The 18,311-nt window shown below is 49.0% G+C and overlaps 1 protein-coding gene across 1 annotated transcript in view; it reads left to right on the top strand.

Moving 5' to 3' along the window:
- Positions 1-9,140, top strand: part of CPLX4 (complexin 4) — a 23,772-nt gene extending 14,632 nt beyond the window's left edge. The window contains exon 3 of the mRNA XM_002924682.4: positions 8,509-9,140. Within this exon, the coding sequence (XP_002924728.2) occupies positions 8,509-8,736 (228 nt within the window). The 3' untranslated portion in view covers positions 8,737-9,140. The remainder of the gene's footprint in view (positions 1-8,508) is intronic.
- Positions 9,141-18,311: the final 9,171 nt, after the last annotated feature.

The raw sequence follows: 18,311 nt of genomic DNA, 5'->3' as shown, positions 1-18,311 counted from the left end.
AGCCCGTCCCCTCCCCCCTCCCAAGGCCAGCGGCCAGAAGTCACCCTTGACTCTTCCCTCCTCCTCCAGCCTCACGTCCAGTAAATCATCACCCTCATGTCACCTCCTACATAATTCTCAACTCATCTCCAAGTGCAGGGCTCATCTTGCCTCACCTCTCACCCCAACAGCTCAGCAGTGGCCTTTCCACTTTGAGTCTTGCTCCCCTCAAAATTGCAGAGTGAGGTTTCCAAAATGCAAATCTGATCCTATTTATCCCTTGTTTAAAAAAAAAAAAGGTTTATGATAACACCTGAGAATAAAGTCCCAATCCTGTGGCTTGTAGGCCATGATGTGTCTCCTATCTTTCCAGTCTCAGCTCTTGCTACCCCCTGCTCGGACTGGACTTTCTCCTGCTCTGTTCCCTACATTCTGCTCTCTGTGGCCCCTTTTTTTCTTGGAAAACCTCGGTCTAGTCCCACTTCCTATAGAACCTTCTGTGTTCCTCTTCTCCCCACCGCCCCTCATGCTCCCATAATCCCGGAGTGCATGTCTCCTGAATATTCTCGCCGGCTGGATCTGTGCTGTTTCACAAAGGGGCTGAGTTGTTCATCTTTGTCTTCAGTGACTTGCACAGTGCCTGACACGTAGAAAGTGTGCCCACGTGTGTGTCCACACACACACGAAGTGTTTGCTGAATGTTGGATGTCACTGGAAAAAAGGGAAAAAAAATACACCCAAAGCAAAGTATCAAAAACAGCAGAAAGAATTTATCTGCTCTAAGAGTCACGTTAAAATAAATGTTCATGAAGAGAACAAGTCTGGATTAGACATTATAACTGTGTATACAAAGTCCAAAGGTGACTTTATATTATCATTAAAATGTCGTATTTCTTCAAATAGAGGAAGTAACACGTTTTAAGTCAAGCCACAAGATTCTTTCTAAAAACAAATGCGCCCCTCTTCCCAGCCAATTCAGAATGTATATGTAAGTCAAGCCAAATTAATAAGAGAAAACAGTTCCACAATGAACCCTAATCCTATTAACAGAATTGTCAATCTAGGTTAGTCATTGAAAAATAATGTTGTGCCCCCTGCCGAGCTATATGATTTAGTTACACCTGGTGTTTGTCTGCTGTATTAAGGGCGTCATTCATTCTGAATAAAGGCAAAGTAGAAGAAAATCTACCAGTGGGGTTGTGTTTAAACGTGTCACATTGAAAGCTCCCTTAGAACAGAATTTAAAAGTTGTCTCTTAAAAAAAGATCTGATTCTGTGGCTGTTTCTTTGCCAGCCTCCTTCAGATTCGGAGCTCTGGGGCTGCCCAGCGGGGTCCCAGCCACTGAAACCCCCTGCCCCAGAGCAGCTGTTTCTGGTGGCAGGGCTGCAGGCCATCGGGGGCCGCGTCAGGGGCCTTCCCTTCCTTCTCCTCCCCATCCTGTCCCAGTTCAGTTTGCTCCTTCTACTCCCACCCCTCAAAGAGCCATGGACTGAATGTCCTGAGAGGACCCCGGGAAGGGGAGAGAGAGCCCCGGGACACGAGTGTGGTGGTCCTCGGCCACGCGGGCAATCTCACTGAATCCTCACGAGCGCCCCGTAAGGTAGGAGATATTATTTCCCCTTCACAGATAAGAACACTGGCTGGGAGGGGGAGATGAAGAGGGGCTTCCCAAGGTCACGCCTCCCATAAATAGCAAAGCAAGATAAGACCCCAAGCCGATCTGACCCCACGGGCCATATTTTCCTGCTAGCCCCAGCGGCGGTGCTGGCAGCTCCCTCCTGAACAAGCTGAATGACGTTTGTGCAAGTCTCAGGACCTCGGCTTCCACCTCTGTAAAATGAGAGGCTTGGACAGTGACCTCCGCGAGCTTCTCAAGCCTTCTGCAACGCCTTTGCAAAGGAAAGAAGCGGGAGACGTACACAGCTGGGATCTAGAAACCCTCATTCCTTCTGGGTCCTCACACGTGTGCCTGCTCTCAACCAGAGAAGTCAGACCCACACGCTCTGTGCAAGAAGCTGTGGGGGGAGAACAGTGTGGCGTAACAGACATTGCAGGGAGCACGCCCCGGACAAGGGTCTCCGTGCTGCTCGGCACTAGAATCATCTGGAAAGCTTTTAAAAAAATTATATTGCCTGGGCCCCTGCCACAGACCATTGGAGCCTACCTCGCTCCAGCTCTGGCCTGAAGACCTCTTCACCTTTGGCAAAGCAGGCCAGGCTCGCTTTTACCTGCGGTGAAGGGGTTTGTTGACTGGCTGTGTTCTTTTCTCTCTCCCTCTGCCCCCACGTCTCATAGGTTCCCGCAGGACAGGAACCAGGGGTCGCTGTCACCCTCCCTAGAAGCCCGCGCAGCCCCCTACTCACACCTAGGACAGTGAGAGGTGGTCCGTGAAGACCACTGGTCCTCACAAATATGGAAACATCCGATGTTACATCAACTCGTCAAAGTCAAAGAAATCCATTAATCTAGCTGTTTGGTATCATGTAGACCCAAACAAAATAAACAAACCAAAACCCAAATAAAATCTGCCTAGAATCCAACAAGCCGGTATTGGGAACACACCAAGTTTGACTGACTAGGACTCTAACAAGGGGCGAACGCTCAGCTGTTTGACACAACAGCCGTCTGAGATAGGATCGTTGTCCAACCTGTCTCACTTGGATACAAGATGAAGGCCCCTTTATCAAAATCTAGGGCTCAGACCGTGGGAATCCAGGGTCGTGCTTACCCTTCAGTGGAAGGTCAGAAATCAGTCACAGGGAATGAGCAGAGCAGGGTGTGGAGCTATTTAAATAATGGGGCATTCAGCACTAGCAATGAAGATTATAAATCTGGTTAAAAACCAAGAGATTAAAACTGATTCTGGTCAGCCGGCATAAAAATAATTAGCTCTTAACTGCATTAAACAATATCCCAAATTGATAAGATTTCTGGAAACGAGAAGACCTCTGAGACAGAGCCTCTAGGAAAAAAGGGCAGCTGTTGGGCTCCTAACTCTATGCTGCTCCCCTCCCTCCCTCCCTCATTCTCGCCTCCCTTCTTTCACACCGTGCCCCGCGGGGCTGAGCCTCCCTGCCTCCCCGGAGCTGATTCAGGTTGTCTGTAACTCCGCTTGAATCTGGGGGTATGCTGAGGCATTACCGCCTCTCTTTGATGTGTGGACATGGTCCACATGTCTGGCCTCTCCCGCCTGACTTGTCAATGGGCAGTAGAAAGTGCGCACGAGACGCTCACTGCGTGGATTGCAAACAAGGTCCCGTGGGCAGGGAGGTTGGTGAGGCCAACGGACGAGGCTGTGCACGGGCCACCGCCTACACTTCATTGATCCTTCTTCGTGGCTTGCTCTGTCTTGAATCTTTCTCTCAAGGGCCAATGCTCTCCCACAGTGACTCTGTGTCACTGTGTCTTCTTAATCTCAGGGACCCTTTCAGCAGGGATGGTGACAGCGAGCTGCCCTTTTTTCTCAAAAATATGGATAACCACAGCCACGCTTGTCCAGGGCTTAGAAGCTTACAAGACCATCTCACAGCACACCTCCTCCCATCTGCTCGGGAATCTTTCGAGGGCCCTTCCACCAGGCACCGGAAGTGTAAGGTGACTTGCCAAAGGTCATGCAGAGGACGAATGACAAAGCCGGGACTCANCCTGGGGGTATGCTGAGGCATTACCGCCTCTCCTTGATGTGTGGACATGGTCCACATGTCTGGCCTCTCCCGCCTGACTTGTCAATGGGCAGTAGAAAGTGCGCACGAGACGCTCACTGCGTGGATTGCAAACAAGGTCCCGTGGGCAGGGAGGTTGGTGAGGCCAACGGACGAGGCTGTGCACGGGCCACCGCCTACACTTCATTGATCCTTCTTCGTGGCTTGCTCTGTCTTGAATCTTTCTCTCAAGGGCCAATGCTCTCCCACAGTGACTCTGTGTCACTGTGTCTTCTTAATCTCAGGGACCCTTTCAGCAGGGATGGTGACAGCGAGCTGCCCTTTTTTCTCAAAAATATGGATAACCACAGCCACGCTTGTCCAGGGCTTAGAAGCTTACAAGACCATCTCACAGCACACCTCCTCCCATCTGCTCGGGAATCTTTCGAGGGCCCTTCCACCAGGCATCGGAAGTGTAAGGTGACTTGCCAAAGGTCATGCAGAGGACGGATGACAAAGCCGGGACTCAACCCGGGTCTTTCCCACCCACCATCTCTGCCGGGGAACGGTCTGAGTCAGCTGCAGAAGGCTGTAAAAAGCCCAGACCCCTTTTTACAAACAGGACCCTCGCCCTTGGCCTGTCCTGGGCCTGGGGCCAGCTCGCAGGGTTAGGACCCAGTGATACAGAGGCCGGGCCCAGGGTCGGTCCCGAAGGGCTGCTTTTTTTTTTTTTCTTATTTATTTATTCGACAGAGATAGAGACAGCCAGCGAGAGAGGGAACACAAGCAGGGGGAGTGGGAGAGGAAGAAGCAGGCTCATAGCGGAGGAGCCTGATGTGGGGCTTCGATCCCATAACGCCGGGATCACGCCCTGAGCCGAAGGCAGACACTTAACCGCTGTGCCACCCAGGCGCCCCTCTGAAGGGCTGCATTCTGTCCGCTAGCTGCTCGCGGGCCCTGCCTGGTTGGCCTACCCTTAGTCGTAAGGTGCCCACAGCACAGGCTGCAGCCCAGGGCAGTGGATTCCAGGGTCATCACCTGAAGCGATGGCCCCCCCAGCTTGGGCCCCGTGCTTTAGAGGATTTCCCCTGTCCCTTGGGCCACATCCCTTCATGTGGGGTGAAAAGTCTACAGGCCCAAAGGAACAGGCCTGTCCAGAGCCCACGACCCCCTTTTAGACCACACTCCGGCCACCCAGGACCCCGAATTCCCTGCCTAATGTTTTGGGAGGCTGTTCAGGCCTCTTCACCAGGCCGGTGACCCTGAGAGTTCAGGGAGCTGCTGGCCCGAATCCTGCTAAGCCTAAGGAGGGGTCTGTACACTTCAGGCTCCTAGGGAGGGACAGACCTAGGGGCGGGGGGCAAAGGAGGGCTGGTCGTGAGCCTGGGCCCTCTGTCAGTTCTCGTCCTCTGGGTCCCAAAAACAGGCACGTGGGTCTGACAAAGCTCAGGGAAGCCTGGTACCTCGGCTGTCTCCCAGAACTGAGGCCCTGGTGCCGAAAGGGAAACGGACAGGCCCAGCCTGCCAGGAATGTGACTGGGGAGTGAAAGTGGGGGCCATTTCTAGGCCAGAGGTAAAGGGACAGAGAGAGCAAGGCCTCTGACCAGGCTGACCACCACGCGCAGGAGTCACGATTGCCCAGCGCAAATGCCCGGCCCACCATGGAGGGTTAGTCTGGGGGTTGACTCAGTGCACCCCAAACAACGCAGGTGTCACTAATTAATCCCCTGTGACTCTAAGGCAAATAATAGAATCCCAATTTATAGATAAGGAAATCAAGCTCAGAGAGGTAAGGTGTCCAACGTCACACAGCGTGCAAGTGGTGGCGGTCACCTTCACGCTCAGGCAATGATTCTGAAGCCCGCACTTGACCTGGCAGTGCACGGGCCCAGCGGGAGTGGCGAGTAAGTCGTAGCTACGACAACAGAGCTCTTCCCAGCAAAGCAGACCTGCACATCTAAGGATCGTTAAGGCTGTTGCCGTGCCTGACGACAGGCTCATCGAATCATTCAGTGAACGGTTACTGTCCGTGTCTGCCTGCCAGACACTCTGCCGGGTTCGGAGCCTCGTAGGTGAGTCAGCTACAGTCCCGTCTTCAGGGAGAGAGGAGCAGAGGTTCTTAAACTGTAGCACGCACCAGAAACCCCAGGAGGGCTCGGGAAGTCGAAGGTGGCTGGGCCCACCCTCCCAGCTTCTGAGTCAGCAAGTCGGGGTGAGGTCTGAGAACGTGCATTTCCAACAAGGTCCCAGGAGACACCGATGCTGCTGGCCTGGGGACCCCACTGTGAGACACACTTCGGTAAAAGTGCCAATCAAGAGCCCCTTGGTGAGTTGTAAGGCAAAGTGGAAGCCCACCGCTCTCCCTTCCCCAGGCAAGTGGAATGAGATGAAAATAAGCCTGAAACTCCTCCTTGAAGGAGGAACCCGTTGCAAAGCTTCCCCAGAGGCAGGGCGCCGACCCACCGGGAGAAGGGGAGGCAGGGGAGCACTGTCCTCAGGAGTGGCCCAACCCTGAGCACCAACTGCCTGTCCCTCCAGGCTACTCCTTCTGGTTTTGACTCCCAGGGACATCCACAGAGATCTTATCACCAACCAGAGGGGCGACGAGGGAGTGCCAGAATTCCCAGGAATGCCTTTTCAAATCATTATTTATTCTGGGATGTGTAAGAGAGAGGAGATGTCCTGTGTCAACAGGAACTGAGAATTGCCAGGCTGACGTCCTGCTTTTCCTCTCCTCCCTGCAAAGTTGCCCAGACGATGATCAGCAAGAAAGGCAACCTCCAGGGTAGGTAAATAAAAAATAGAGATGGAGGATTGGCTGGGAGCCCCTGCGGATTAACTAACTAATTAATCCCCACTACAGTTTGACGAGGAACTAATTAATCCATTAAGCACTTTGAGGGGCCAAGGCCTGGCCAAGTGTGGGGAGAGGTTTCCCTCCCTCAGGGGTCTGCGGTGGAGTGTGGCCCTTCCCAGGGGCCTTCGGGGAGGCCGTGTGTGAGGATTGTACCCCCCAAAGGGGTACGTCTCCCCCTCATGGAATCCTGCCTCTCACATGTCTCCGCAGCCAGGCTTTCTGTTAGTCTTCCCAGAGAACCAACAGAAAAAAGGAGCTCTGGGGGGAGCCACAGGGCCCTAGAGCTGGAGAAGGACTGGGGGATACACTTTACAGGTGGTGACTGGAGTGTCCACCTTACCCTGACTCGCTCTTTGGTCCCAGAGACGACCGATGTTTGCTTATAGTCATTTCTACTCAGCACCCAGGCAAGGGGAATTTGTATTTTCCTGTAGGTGTTGACTTAACTCCTCCCCGGCAGTCAGCAGGTGTCAAAATCTTTCCAAAATCGAATCAATGAGGGTCTGATTAAGATTAAGTGATCGCTTTATCCTTCTGTGACTTTTCATGCACTTTGGTCACAGCACATTGAGGGGGGTGAGCCCCAAGGTCTGCTGAGGTCTTTCCTACCCTTTGCTTTTCTGATGCTCTGTAATCTTCTGGGCCCCTGGAGCCCTGTTTGCCTCCTGTTACAACCTGATCTCAGAAATCATCTGATACAGTCCTCCGGGATACAAACTACCCGCACCTTTCCCAGTGAGCCTTTTTTTTTAGAAAGGGAGTGGGGAGGGAGGAGCATAGGGAGTGGGAGAGAGAGGATCTTCAGCTGGGTGGGGAGCCTGATGTGGGGCTCGATCGCACAACCCTGAGATCATCAGGTCATGACCTGAGCCAAAATCAAGAATCAGATACTTAACCAACTGAGCCACTCAGGCGCCCCTGCCAGAGAAACTTCTTTAGATTCTTATCTCTTATTAAGAAACAAAGGCCCCAGGGGCACCTAAGCATCCGCCTTCAGCTCAGGTCATGATCCCAGGGTCCTGGGATCGAGCCCCGCATCGGGCTCCCTGCTCCCCTAGGAGCCTGCTTCTCCCTCTCCCACTCCCCCTGCTTGTGTTCCCTCTCTCACTGGCTGTCTCTCTGTCAAATAAATAAATAAAATCTTAAAAAAAAAAAGAAAAGAAAAAGAAACAAAGGCCCTGCAGCCAAAGGGGTAAAGGAATGTCTAAGACCAGGCAGCACGCACCACGAAATTCTGGAACAGTCACTCCTGGGATCACAAAACGAAGTACGTCGGGGGCAGACTGTGGCGGTAGCGGCGGCACTGAAGGATGATGGGTAGCGGCCAGGCCCCGGACCAGTCACCTAATAAACAGGCACCACGTGCCAGACTCGCTTCCAGGTGCGGAGCGTGTAAGGTTGAATTTGCCAGGATTCTGTGCCCTCGAGGGGCCCCCTGTCTAGTAGAAGGGAGGGAAGGGGCAAAGGTTAAGCAGAAGTTGCCATGGGGACCAGCACCCTCAGCTGCTGTGAGTCCAGACCACACCCTCCAGGGTGGGATCGGCCAGGGCCACTGAGTCACAGCCCGGGGCGCGTAGACTGCACAGCTTGCAAAGCTGCCCTGAGCGGAGTCTACAGTGTGATTCTCCAGCTTTGCGGGCAGGCAGGATGGGGACAGATCTTAAAACTCATACTGCTGAGCTCCACCCAGGAGCTTCTGATTTGGTTGGTCTGGGGTGGGGCCCAAGGATTTGTCTTTCTACCGTGTTCCTAGATGTCTAATGCTGTGGGGCCCAGGGACCACACTCTGAGAAGCACTGTTGTAGAAAGTTCTGACCCGCCCAAGGCACAGTGAAAGAGGCGCAGGTCAACCAGGACCTCCAGCCTCCACGATGGCCACCAGGCCCAGGCTCTGCACAGAGAGAGACAGTCGAGCACGCCATCCACCCCCTTCATCCCCGACAGAGGATTTTGCGGCAGCTTTGACTATCTGTTTGGTGGTTTGGTTGTTTGAGAGTGGTTGACGTCTTCTGTATTTGTGTTTTGCACAGAGTGAAATGGACGAGAACCAAATCCAGATGGCTGGAGACGACGTGGACTTGCCCGAAGATCTCCGGAAAATGGTAGATGAGGATCAAGAAGAGGAAGAAGACAAGGACTCTATTCTTGGGCATTTGCAGAATCTGCAGAACGTGGACTTGGACACCATAAAAGAAAAAGCCCAGGCCACCTTCACGGAAATGAAGCAGACGGCAGAGCAGAAGTGTTCTGTGATGTGAGGGGCAGCGCGGCTGGAGGAGGGACCGCGGTTAAGGCGGAGGTGACCACTCTCCTCAGGAGGGTTTCCAGCAGCGTGTACTTCAACATAGGGAACACAGAAAAGCCATGATGAGAAAGCTCCACAAACTCGTAGACACCAACTGGTTGTTCTAAATGTTCCTGGTAGAGCGCTTAGCTAGAACCTTGCCGTAGGAGACACACTTTCCTTCAAGTTACAAGTGTGGCTCAGTGTGAAATTTCGTCTGTGAGTGACACAGAACACGTATCTGCTTAAAGATCTCAGGGCAACCAGGAAGAAATGAAAGCAAATGACAATCCCTCTCTGACTTCCTTTTTTAGAGGGCAAGGTCTCACCCCCTCCAACCATTAGCATGACTCCAGGTCCCTTGGGAAAAGATGTGGGAGGTCATGGAGCCCACTGGGAACCCAGGTGCAGGCTCGAGGGCGAGCAAAGATCACACCGCCTCTCACTCCCAGGCACCTTACATGGGTCATACTTCCCATCAAGTTTGGCACTTGGACAGTTCAAGGCGAAGGGGCAGTGGCGGGCATATGATGAAAAATGAAGATGAGAAGTGAGGATGAGAAATTAAGGTGGGGAATGGACTTCACCAGCACTTTGCATCATTCTAGAGGCCATGCGAAGAAAGGATTGAGGGGCTGACAAGTAGAGGCAGGGGGCAACTAGGAAGGCTATGGCTCTTCCACGTTCGGCATCATCACCTGTTGTCTGTTGGTGATTGCAATGGGAACAGAGCAGGTGGACAAATAAAGAGCATTGGAAAGTTAAATCAATCTCGCTGTGTGTGTGTGTGTGTGTGTGTGTGTGTGTATGCGTCTCCCCCCCCCTTCCTCTCTTGTCCTCTTCTCTCCATCTCGCCTCCCCTATCTCTCCTTGGTTTTCCTCTCCTGTCCCTCCCCATCCCTCTGCTGCAGACTAGCTTCCAATAAACCGTACTGTCATTCTGTGCCCCAGTCTTCCAGGGGGTAATGGATTTCCTTCTCTTAACACTTGCTTTCAGGGGAATTGCTCAAAAGACTTAGAATATTTACCTCGGAAACATCTAGAGATGTTTAACTAAAGCCAACCAAACCAAAACAAAATAGTAGCCTTTCAACGAATCTGTTCATTGAATAAATAATGCTCAGAGACAGCTTTTTAAAAAAATATATTTATTTGAGAGAGAGAGCGCTCAAGAGCAGGGTCGGAGGGGCCGAGGGATAAGGAGAGAAGGAATCTCAAGCAGATTCCCCGCTGAGCGTGGAGCACATTCATGACCTGAGTGGAAATCAAAGAGTTGGATGCCTAATGGACTAAGCCACCCAGGCGCCCCCCCAAAATAGCTTTTATCAAGAAGAACTGCTCTCTCAGAGGAAAGGAGAACTAAGACCAAAAGGCTAGGGGCTAAGCCGTTCTCTAACCAGAGTTCCTGAATGTGCTCTAGAAGAGAAAGTTTCATGTTATGAAAATATGCAAATAAAACAAATCATTAGGGGTCCAGGACCTACGATCCTTGGAAAAGTTGAGCCCCTCTTGGAAGTCCCTGGGAGAATATTGGAGCAATGCTGGCAGCTAATTAGTCTTGAAGTCCACTGTCCTAGTCCATCCTGGCTGCTATAATCAGATACTAAGGACTGGGTGACTTATAAATAAAAATGTTTATTCCTCATAGTTCCGGAGGCTGAAAAGCTGAGACCAGGGTGCCAGTATAGCTGGGTGAGGACCCTCTTTTGAGCTGTAGAATTCTCATTTCATCCTCATACCATGGAAGGAGCAAGGGAGCTCTGTGGGGTCCCTTTTATGAGAACACTCATCCCACTCATGGGGCTCTGCTCTCATGACCTACTCACCTCCCAAAGACCCCACCTAACATCACCTTGGAGGTGAAATTCAGTATACGAACCTTGAGGGGACACAAATTGAAGCCACGGCATCCACAAACCCCAGATACCATGGACATATTTTATTTTTTATTTTTTAAAAATATTTTATTTCTTTATTTGCAGAGACAGCAAGAGAGGGAACACAAGCAGAGGGAGCTGGAGAGGGAGAAGCAGGCTCCCCGCTGAGCAGGGAGCCCCCCCCAACATGGGGTTCAATCCCAGGATGCTGGGATCATAACCTGGGCTGAAGGCGGATGCCCAACCACTGAGCCACCCAGGTGCCCCCATGGACATATTTTAAAACCATGCTTGTCTTAGCAGAGAAAGACAATTATCATATGATTTCTCTCATCTATGGAACATAAGAACTAGGATGATCGGTAGGGGGAAAGGGATAAAGAAAGGGGGGTAATCAGAAGGGGGAATGAAACATGAGAGACTATGGACTATGAGAAACAAACTGAGGACTTCAGGGGGGGTGGGGGAATGGGATAGACTGGTGATGGGTGGTAAGGAGGGCACATATTGCATGGTACACTGGGTGTTATATGCAACTAATGGAGCATCGAACTTTATATCAGAATCTGGGGATGTACTGTAAGGTAACTAACATAATATAATAAAAAATCATTTTAAAAAAAAACCATGCTTGTCTTTTATCAGAACTGGCATGCAAGTTGTGATTGGTTTTACAGCAGAAATGTAAAATATTCCAAAATTTTAAAGCTGCAAAATAGCAGATAAAATTTATTTTCAGTCCAGTGCCCGACTCTGTTCCGTAACGGACGGAATGAGTGGGATGGATGGGTGATGCCTGTGGCCCTGGGTTTATATACTTTGTTGTGACATAAAATACCGTGGTTGCCAGGTTAGCCCACAGACTAGCTGCAGGCTGACACAGAAGCCTGGCTTTCTCATGAGATGCAGCCAATGCAGATGAGGAAGCCACTACGCTGGCATGTATCTTGGCCGTCAACATTGCTCTAATGCCCTTCGGTCTGCATCCCAGTGGAGCTGCGTAACTACTAGAAGACTCTGCCAGAGTCATCAGACTCTTCTCGTACCACAACACATCACCCCACGTTACACCACACAAGCCCGGTCCATAGTACAGCAGAGCAACCCCCCCGCAGCACACCAAATGACGCCACATACCACACACGTACATGGTTGGGGCAGGGAGGGCCTCTGTTAGGGCATCCAGAAGGCCTATTTATTCTAGAAGTACGTGGTGTCTGTGCCATGCGATGGACCCAAAAAGGTCTCCTTTCACCACAACAGAGAATCCAACGATCGTAAAGCACGAGGAGGGAACCTATTCTAAACTCCCCTAAATCGGGATGGTTGGGTGGCTCAGTCGGTTAAGCGTCTGCCTTTGGCTCAGGTCATGATCTCAGGGTCCTGGGATCGAGCCCCGTGTCAGGCTCCCTAGTTCAGTAGGGAGTCTGCTTCTCCCTCCCCTTCTGTCACACTCCCCCACCTTTCGTTTGCTCTCATTTTCTCAAATAAGTAAATAAAATCTTTAAAAAAAAATAAATGGACTTTCTGATTTTGCCTAGAATTACTCCGGCCCAGTTAGCTGTGCTCTTACGACAGAGGGAGACGGGAGTTCGTCTTTTGAAAGCGTCTCGACATAGCAGGCTCAGTTTTTCAGACGCCGAGTAATCCAGTTTGTGAGTTATAGAAACACTTCAGTTTCGCTCCTGACGCTAGAAATCCGGCCAAATCGCCTCCTACAAGCAGAACAGTCAGAGACAGTCGGAGAGGAGTGAGATTATAAACCGACACACGGAGGGTTTACTGCTTCTGAAAACGGAGGATTAGCTCCTAGTGGATTAACCTGCCTGCAGATAACAACTTTAAAAACAACTTTAAACTCTTGACCAAATACGAAGAAACCACAGCCCGAAGGCACCAGAGAGCAGCCAAAAGCAGGTCCACGCTGGAGGGGATCGAATCTACACTTGGAACAAGGAAAAGGCACCTGTGAGTTTTCCTTTGTTCACCGGCTTCATCTGAGGGCAGACCCCAGTCAAGCCAGTAAGTCAGCTAAAACTTGGGTAGAAAACAGGCAGCCTTATTGGCTCCAAGACCCAGCAGAGTCTGGGGTGACCCCATAGCCATAAAGTGAAAGAGCAATTTCCAGAAGGGACAGAGCCATAGGAGGATGGTCCTAATTCTGTGTATAAAATCTATTCAAGATACTGGCTAATCCGGGACCTGTGCGCCCATCAGGCAGACGCTCACGCAGCCCAGTTAAGGTCAACAACTGAACTAAGAATTCTGCTGCTGCCCACCCAGGGGAGAGAACTGGGAGTTTATATCTAGCCAGGTTTGCCCCCTGCTAAACGAGCAAACCAAAATACTCTTCATAAAAACATGACAGCAAAGTACGGAGAAGGGAGGAAACAATACATACAGGAGCATGAATCAATGAAATAGAAAGAAAACAAATGTTTTTTTAAAAGCCCAGCAGTTAGTTCTTTAAGAGGATCAACAAAATTGATACGTGCTAGATCGATCAGTCCAGAAAGGGAAAGAACAAGAACGTGAATTAGCAACATCAAAAACAAAAGCCAGTATTCCCTGCAGATCCTACAGAGGTTAACATTTTAGTAAGGGAGCATCACAGAGAACTTTATGCCAATGCATTTGACAACTTAGTGTCTCAATCTGCACTTGACCAATTCTTTTTTTTTTTTTTTTAAGATTTATTTATTTATTTGACAGAGAGACTGCCAGTGAGAGAGGGAACACAAGCAGGGGGAGTGGGAGAGGAAGAAGCAGGCTCCTAGCAGAGCAGGGAGCCCGATGCGGGGCTCGATCCCAGGATGCTGGGATCATGACCTAAGCCGAAGGCTGACGCTTAATGACTGAGCCACCCAGACAACCCTAAATATATCTATAATTTACATAAATATATACTTAAAACTCTTACAACTCAATAATAAAAAAAAATTAAAACAAATACAAAAAGAAAGGGAAATATGTGAGCAGACACTTAGCATAAAGGGAGACACAGAGACAGGCAAGCATAAGAAAAGGCGCTCAGTGGGATTGTCAGAGAAATGAATGTTAAAAACAATCACAACATGACCTCCTACCACAGACCCACCAGACTGTTTAACACTGTAAAAACTGACAAGGCGAGGAGGGTGTGGAGCGGTTGGAGCTCTCCTGTGCTGATGGAGGAAGTGTGAAAGAGTACGACCAGTTTTGGAAAACGTTCTGGCACTTTCATATGCAAGTCATGGACTAAACCACACTATCCTCTGACCTAGCACTGCACGCTTAGGATTTGAAAGCACATGTTCTCAAAAAGATGAGTCCAAGAATGTTAGCAGCAGCTTTACTCATAATACCCAGGGGGTGGACGCAGTCCGGGGGGCCATCAACAGGGGAATGGATAACAACAATGGAACATTCATACAACGGAATACTAAGAAATAAAAATGAATGATATACAGAGCAACATGCGTGGATCTCAAAAGCATCAAGCTGAGTGAAAGGAGTCTTACACAAAAGAGTACGTGATTCCATTCATAAGAAATTCTTGAACAGGTGGGGTGGTACCTGGGTGGTTCAGTCGGTTAAGTGTCTGCCTTCAGCTCAGGTCATGATCCTGAGGACTTAGGATCGAGCCCACATTGGGCTCCCTGATACACCGGGAGTTTGCTTCTCCTCTTCCTCTGCCTTTCTCCCCTGCTCATGCCCTCTCTTTCTCTTTCTCTCTCTTTCTCTCNATTTCTTTCTCTCTGAAATAAACAAAAAAAAATCTTAAAAAAAAAAAAAAAAAAGACATGGTGCTTTACTCTCATCTCAGAAAATTCTCGCATGCCCTTTCCTGGCCAGTGCTCACCGCCATTCCCCTCGAGGCAAACGCTGTTCTGGTATTTTTTCACCATAGACTGGTTTACCCATTCAAGAATGTCTTTTCTTTCTTTTTTTTTTTAATTTAAGATTTTATTTATTTATTTGAGAGAGAGAGAGAGCACAAGCCAGGGAAGGGGCAGAGGGAGAGGGAGAAGCAGACTCCCTATAAAGCAGGGAGCCCAATGCGGGGCTCAATCCCAGGACCCTGGGATCATGACCTTAGCCAAAGGCAGAAGCTTAAGGACTGAGGCCACCCAGGTGCCCAGTGATGCACCATGCCTTGATAGGGATTTGCTATAAAACAGCATATTAAAGTATATATGCTTTTGTCAAACTCATTATATGGTACACTGAGATGTATGTATCTTACCATGTGTCTATGGTACTGAAAAAGAGAAAGAGAATCCTTAAAAATTATTGAACTCTAGCTAATGATATGCATGTGTTGGTGTACTTGGGGGAGAAAGGCACTGAAATCTGCTACCGACTTAAAAAAGAACAAAAAAATACAAGAGATGGATGGATAGAAAGATAGGTGAATAAATAGATAAATTAGAACAATATAGCAAAATACTAATTTTAAAATCCAGGGAGTAGATACATGGTGCTTATAATCCCTTCAACTTTATTATATATTTTTAAGTGTTCTTAATACAGGTTTTATATTTTGTCATTAAATATTGGGGGCAGGGGCACCTGGGTGGCTCAGTTGGTTGAGCATCTGCCTTCGGCTCAGGTCATGACCCCAAGGTCCTGGGATCCAGCCCCACATCGGGCTCCCTGCTCAGCGGGAAGTCTGCTTCTCCCTCTCCCTCTGCGTCTCCACCCAGCTTGTGCTGCCTCTATTGTGTGCACACTCTCTAATAAATAAATAAAATCTTTAAAAATAAAAAAATTAATAAATATTTGGGACAGAATGCACAAACTGTTCCAGTTGTTACCAGCTTTAGTGAAAAAGGTATGATCGGAAGAAAGGCGGAAACAGATGATGAAATGAAGTTTGGAGTTCCCCGTGCATTTTGTTTTATTTATTTTTTTAATAACATAGGGTGGTTTTTTTTTTAAAGATTTTATGTATTTATTTTAGAGAGAGAGAGCACGCAGAGCAGAGGGAGAAGGAGGAGGAGAACCTGGAGCAGACTCCACTCTCTGTGCAGAGCCCCACGCGGGGCTTGATCTCACCACCACGAGATCACGACCTGAGCCAAAACCAAGAGTCGGACACTTAACCGACTGAGCCACCCAAGTGCCCCAATAATATAATTTTTAAAATCCGAATTCCAGTGTAGTTAACACACACTGTTATATTAGTTTCAGGTGTACCATGTAGTGATTCAACAGTTCTGGATGTTACTCGGTGTTCATCAAGACAAGGGTCCTCTTGATCCCCTTCACCTATTTCCTGCATACGCTTTAGGCTTTCAGTTTCTTCTCCGCTCAGTAGTCCAAACAACAGACAGGTTCTTGGTTCATATTCTTGTGTTCATGTGTAGGACTTCCTTTTAAGAATTCAAAACACTGTACCGTATATAAATCCTCCTCCCACAAAAACTGAACATTTTGACAAAAATTACATATTTCTTTTTTTTTAAGATTTTATTTATTTATTTGACAGAGATAGAGACAGCCAGCGAGAGAGGGAACAAAGTTGCCTGCCCTGAAAGGACATGTATGAGCTCGTAAGAGAAGTGTGAGACCAGAGGAGTTATTCCAGGATAAAAATACATCAACTGAGGGAAGAATCAACATGCAGTTGATAGAGTTCGTTTTACACACTTTGTGAAGTGATATCACATAGACCCTTCAATAGGCATGTTTTGCCAAAACCTCAAACACAGTTTCAAGTCGAAATGACTAGAGGCTGTGGTCAAATGCCATTAACTCACTTAGTGAACGTGTCACCGGCTCACCCAGCGCCCAGGGAACTCACTCTACAAATGCCCATTTCCCACAAGACTGTTCTGGGGAATGCAGTCCACCTAGAATGTTTCCAGAAATGGGACCTCTCGCATCCATCCAAGATAAAAGAGCCACTTTACAGTACAACTTCCCATAATTGCTGGCTACATTTAGATTTCATTTTCTTCATGCTAGCCTGTCCCTATTCCCTTTCTCCTCAAAATCTCCCCCTCCCACCCCACCCCACTTTCAATTATTGTTCCATATTGTCCTTCCCACATCACAGGGAACCTCCCAGTCTGAAGACCCTCCCAAGCCCCGACCACCCCCACTCGCCAAACTTCTGGAAATGTTTCTCTGAGCCGTGCCAAATTTAAAGGGACTTTAGCTATGTCTAGGTTCAGCACGCATGTGGGGGCTGGGAGGAGGGATTTTTCTTTGATCCACCTAATGAATTAATGAATTGAACAGAGGTGGAGTTCAGAAGGCAGGCTCCTTACTTCTGCTGCAGTTGGGCTGATGATGAGCGGGTGTAACTGCTGGAAAAATGCAGCTTCGTGCTAGAATTAGGGACATGGCCGAGTCCATTCATCTTCCCTAATGGAGTTCTTGGGAAATACGCATGTAGATTAGCCCCTAACAATGACCCCCGGCTGATTGCTTGGAGTGCCCTCCACCGTGCCCACAATGGCATTGACTAGCTCTTTATGTCATGCACAAAGGAAGCCCCAACCTCCCCTTGTCCTGCTTTGCCCTGTTTCCCCCGAAGTCCCTCACCAGTGGCTGTTGAAGTCTTTTCTCCTTTTCTCTCAAGACTCTGAAATAAACAGTAAATAAAAGCTAACCTCACCTGGACCTATTAGGGAGAGCTGGGCAGTCCCAGAGGGAATTAACTTTGGAAAACAAGGCTCTAAGCCCCTTAGCGTGTGGGCAGAAGCTTAAGAAAACACTGCCAATCTTTGTGGAGCAGTGATTATAGAGATCAATTTAATATTGGGGAAGTTTACATAAAAAGCATTTTGGTTGTAGGGGAAACAGCAAATGCCAACCAGACACTCAGGCAGCCAGAGGCATTAGCACCTCGCCCAAAAGGTCTATGTAACTGCCATTTGGGACATTGTGGGTATGCCACGAGTCCCTTTGCAGGGATAGTGCCTTTGACAGCCTAGAAAGCCCGAGGGCCCCAGCGACAGGCTTTGCCTGGACTGTAGTGGGAAACTCTGAAGGATTTGTTCAGTATCCTCGGACACCAGCACCCCAAAGGCCGCTGTCTACAGGCTCTGACTTCACTTCTCAAGGAAGCTAAGCTGCTATTATCTTAGCCTCTTAGATGCGGCGTCCAGTCTCCGGGAAGGATTAGGGATGGACTGCAGGCTAAGATGTGCTTTTATTCTTTTCAAAAACATCCCACTTTACAACATGTGTTACAAATGAGCCATAGACAGAGAATGCTGGACAAGGAGTCCCATGGTCTGAGTTCTCCTCCTGACCCCTCCGCTTAACAATTGTATCACGTTGATCTTCAGTTTCCTCTTCTGTAAAATGGGGACAAATGTATTTGTCCTGCTCACCTCGCAGGGTCGTGAGGATCCTGAAAGCTCTAAGTGCAAATTGATTATTATTAACGTAGCTTAAAATAAAACATAACTTCTGGGGCTCCTGGATGGCTCAGTCGGTTAAGTATCCAACTCTTGATTTCGGCTCAGGTCATGATGTCAGGGTCCTGGGGTGGAGCCTTCAACCAGCTCCTCGATTCAGCAAGGAGTCTGCTTGAGATCTCTCTCTCCCTCTGCCCCTCCTGAACTCTCTCTCAAATAAAAATAAACAAATCTTTAAAAGAAAACATAATTTTTCATTTGAACCAGTAGCTCAATTTCTATCCATGGCAAACTCACCTGTTTGCTATTTTAATTTACCT

The sequence above is a fragment of the Ailuropoda melanoleuca genome, chromosome 14 (assembly GCF_002007445.2).
Source record: "Ailuropoda melanoleuca isolate Jingjing chromosome 14, ASM200744v2, whole genome shotgun sequence".
Lineage (NCBI taxonomy): Eukaryota > Metazoa > Chordata > Mammalia > Carnivora > Ursidae > Ailuropoda > Ailuropoda melanoleuca.
This window is presented reverse-complemented; position numbering and strand designations above follow the sequence as displayed.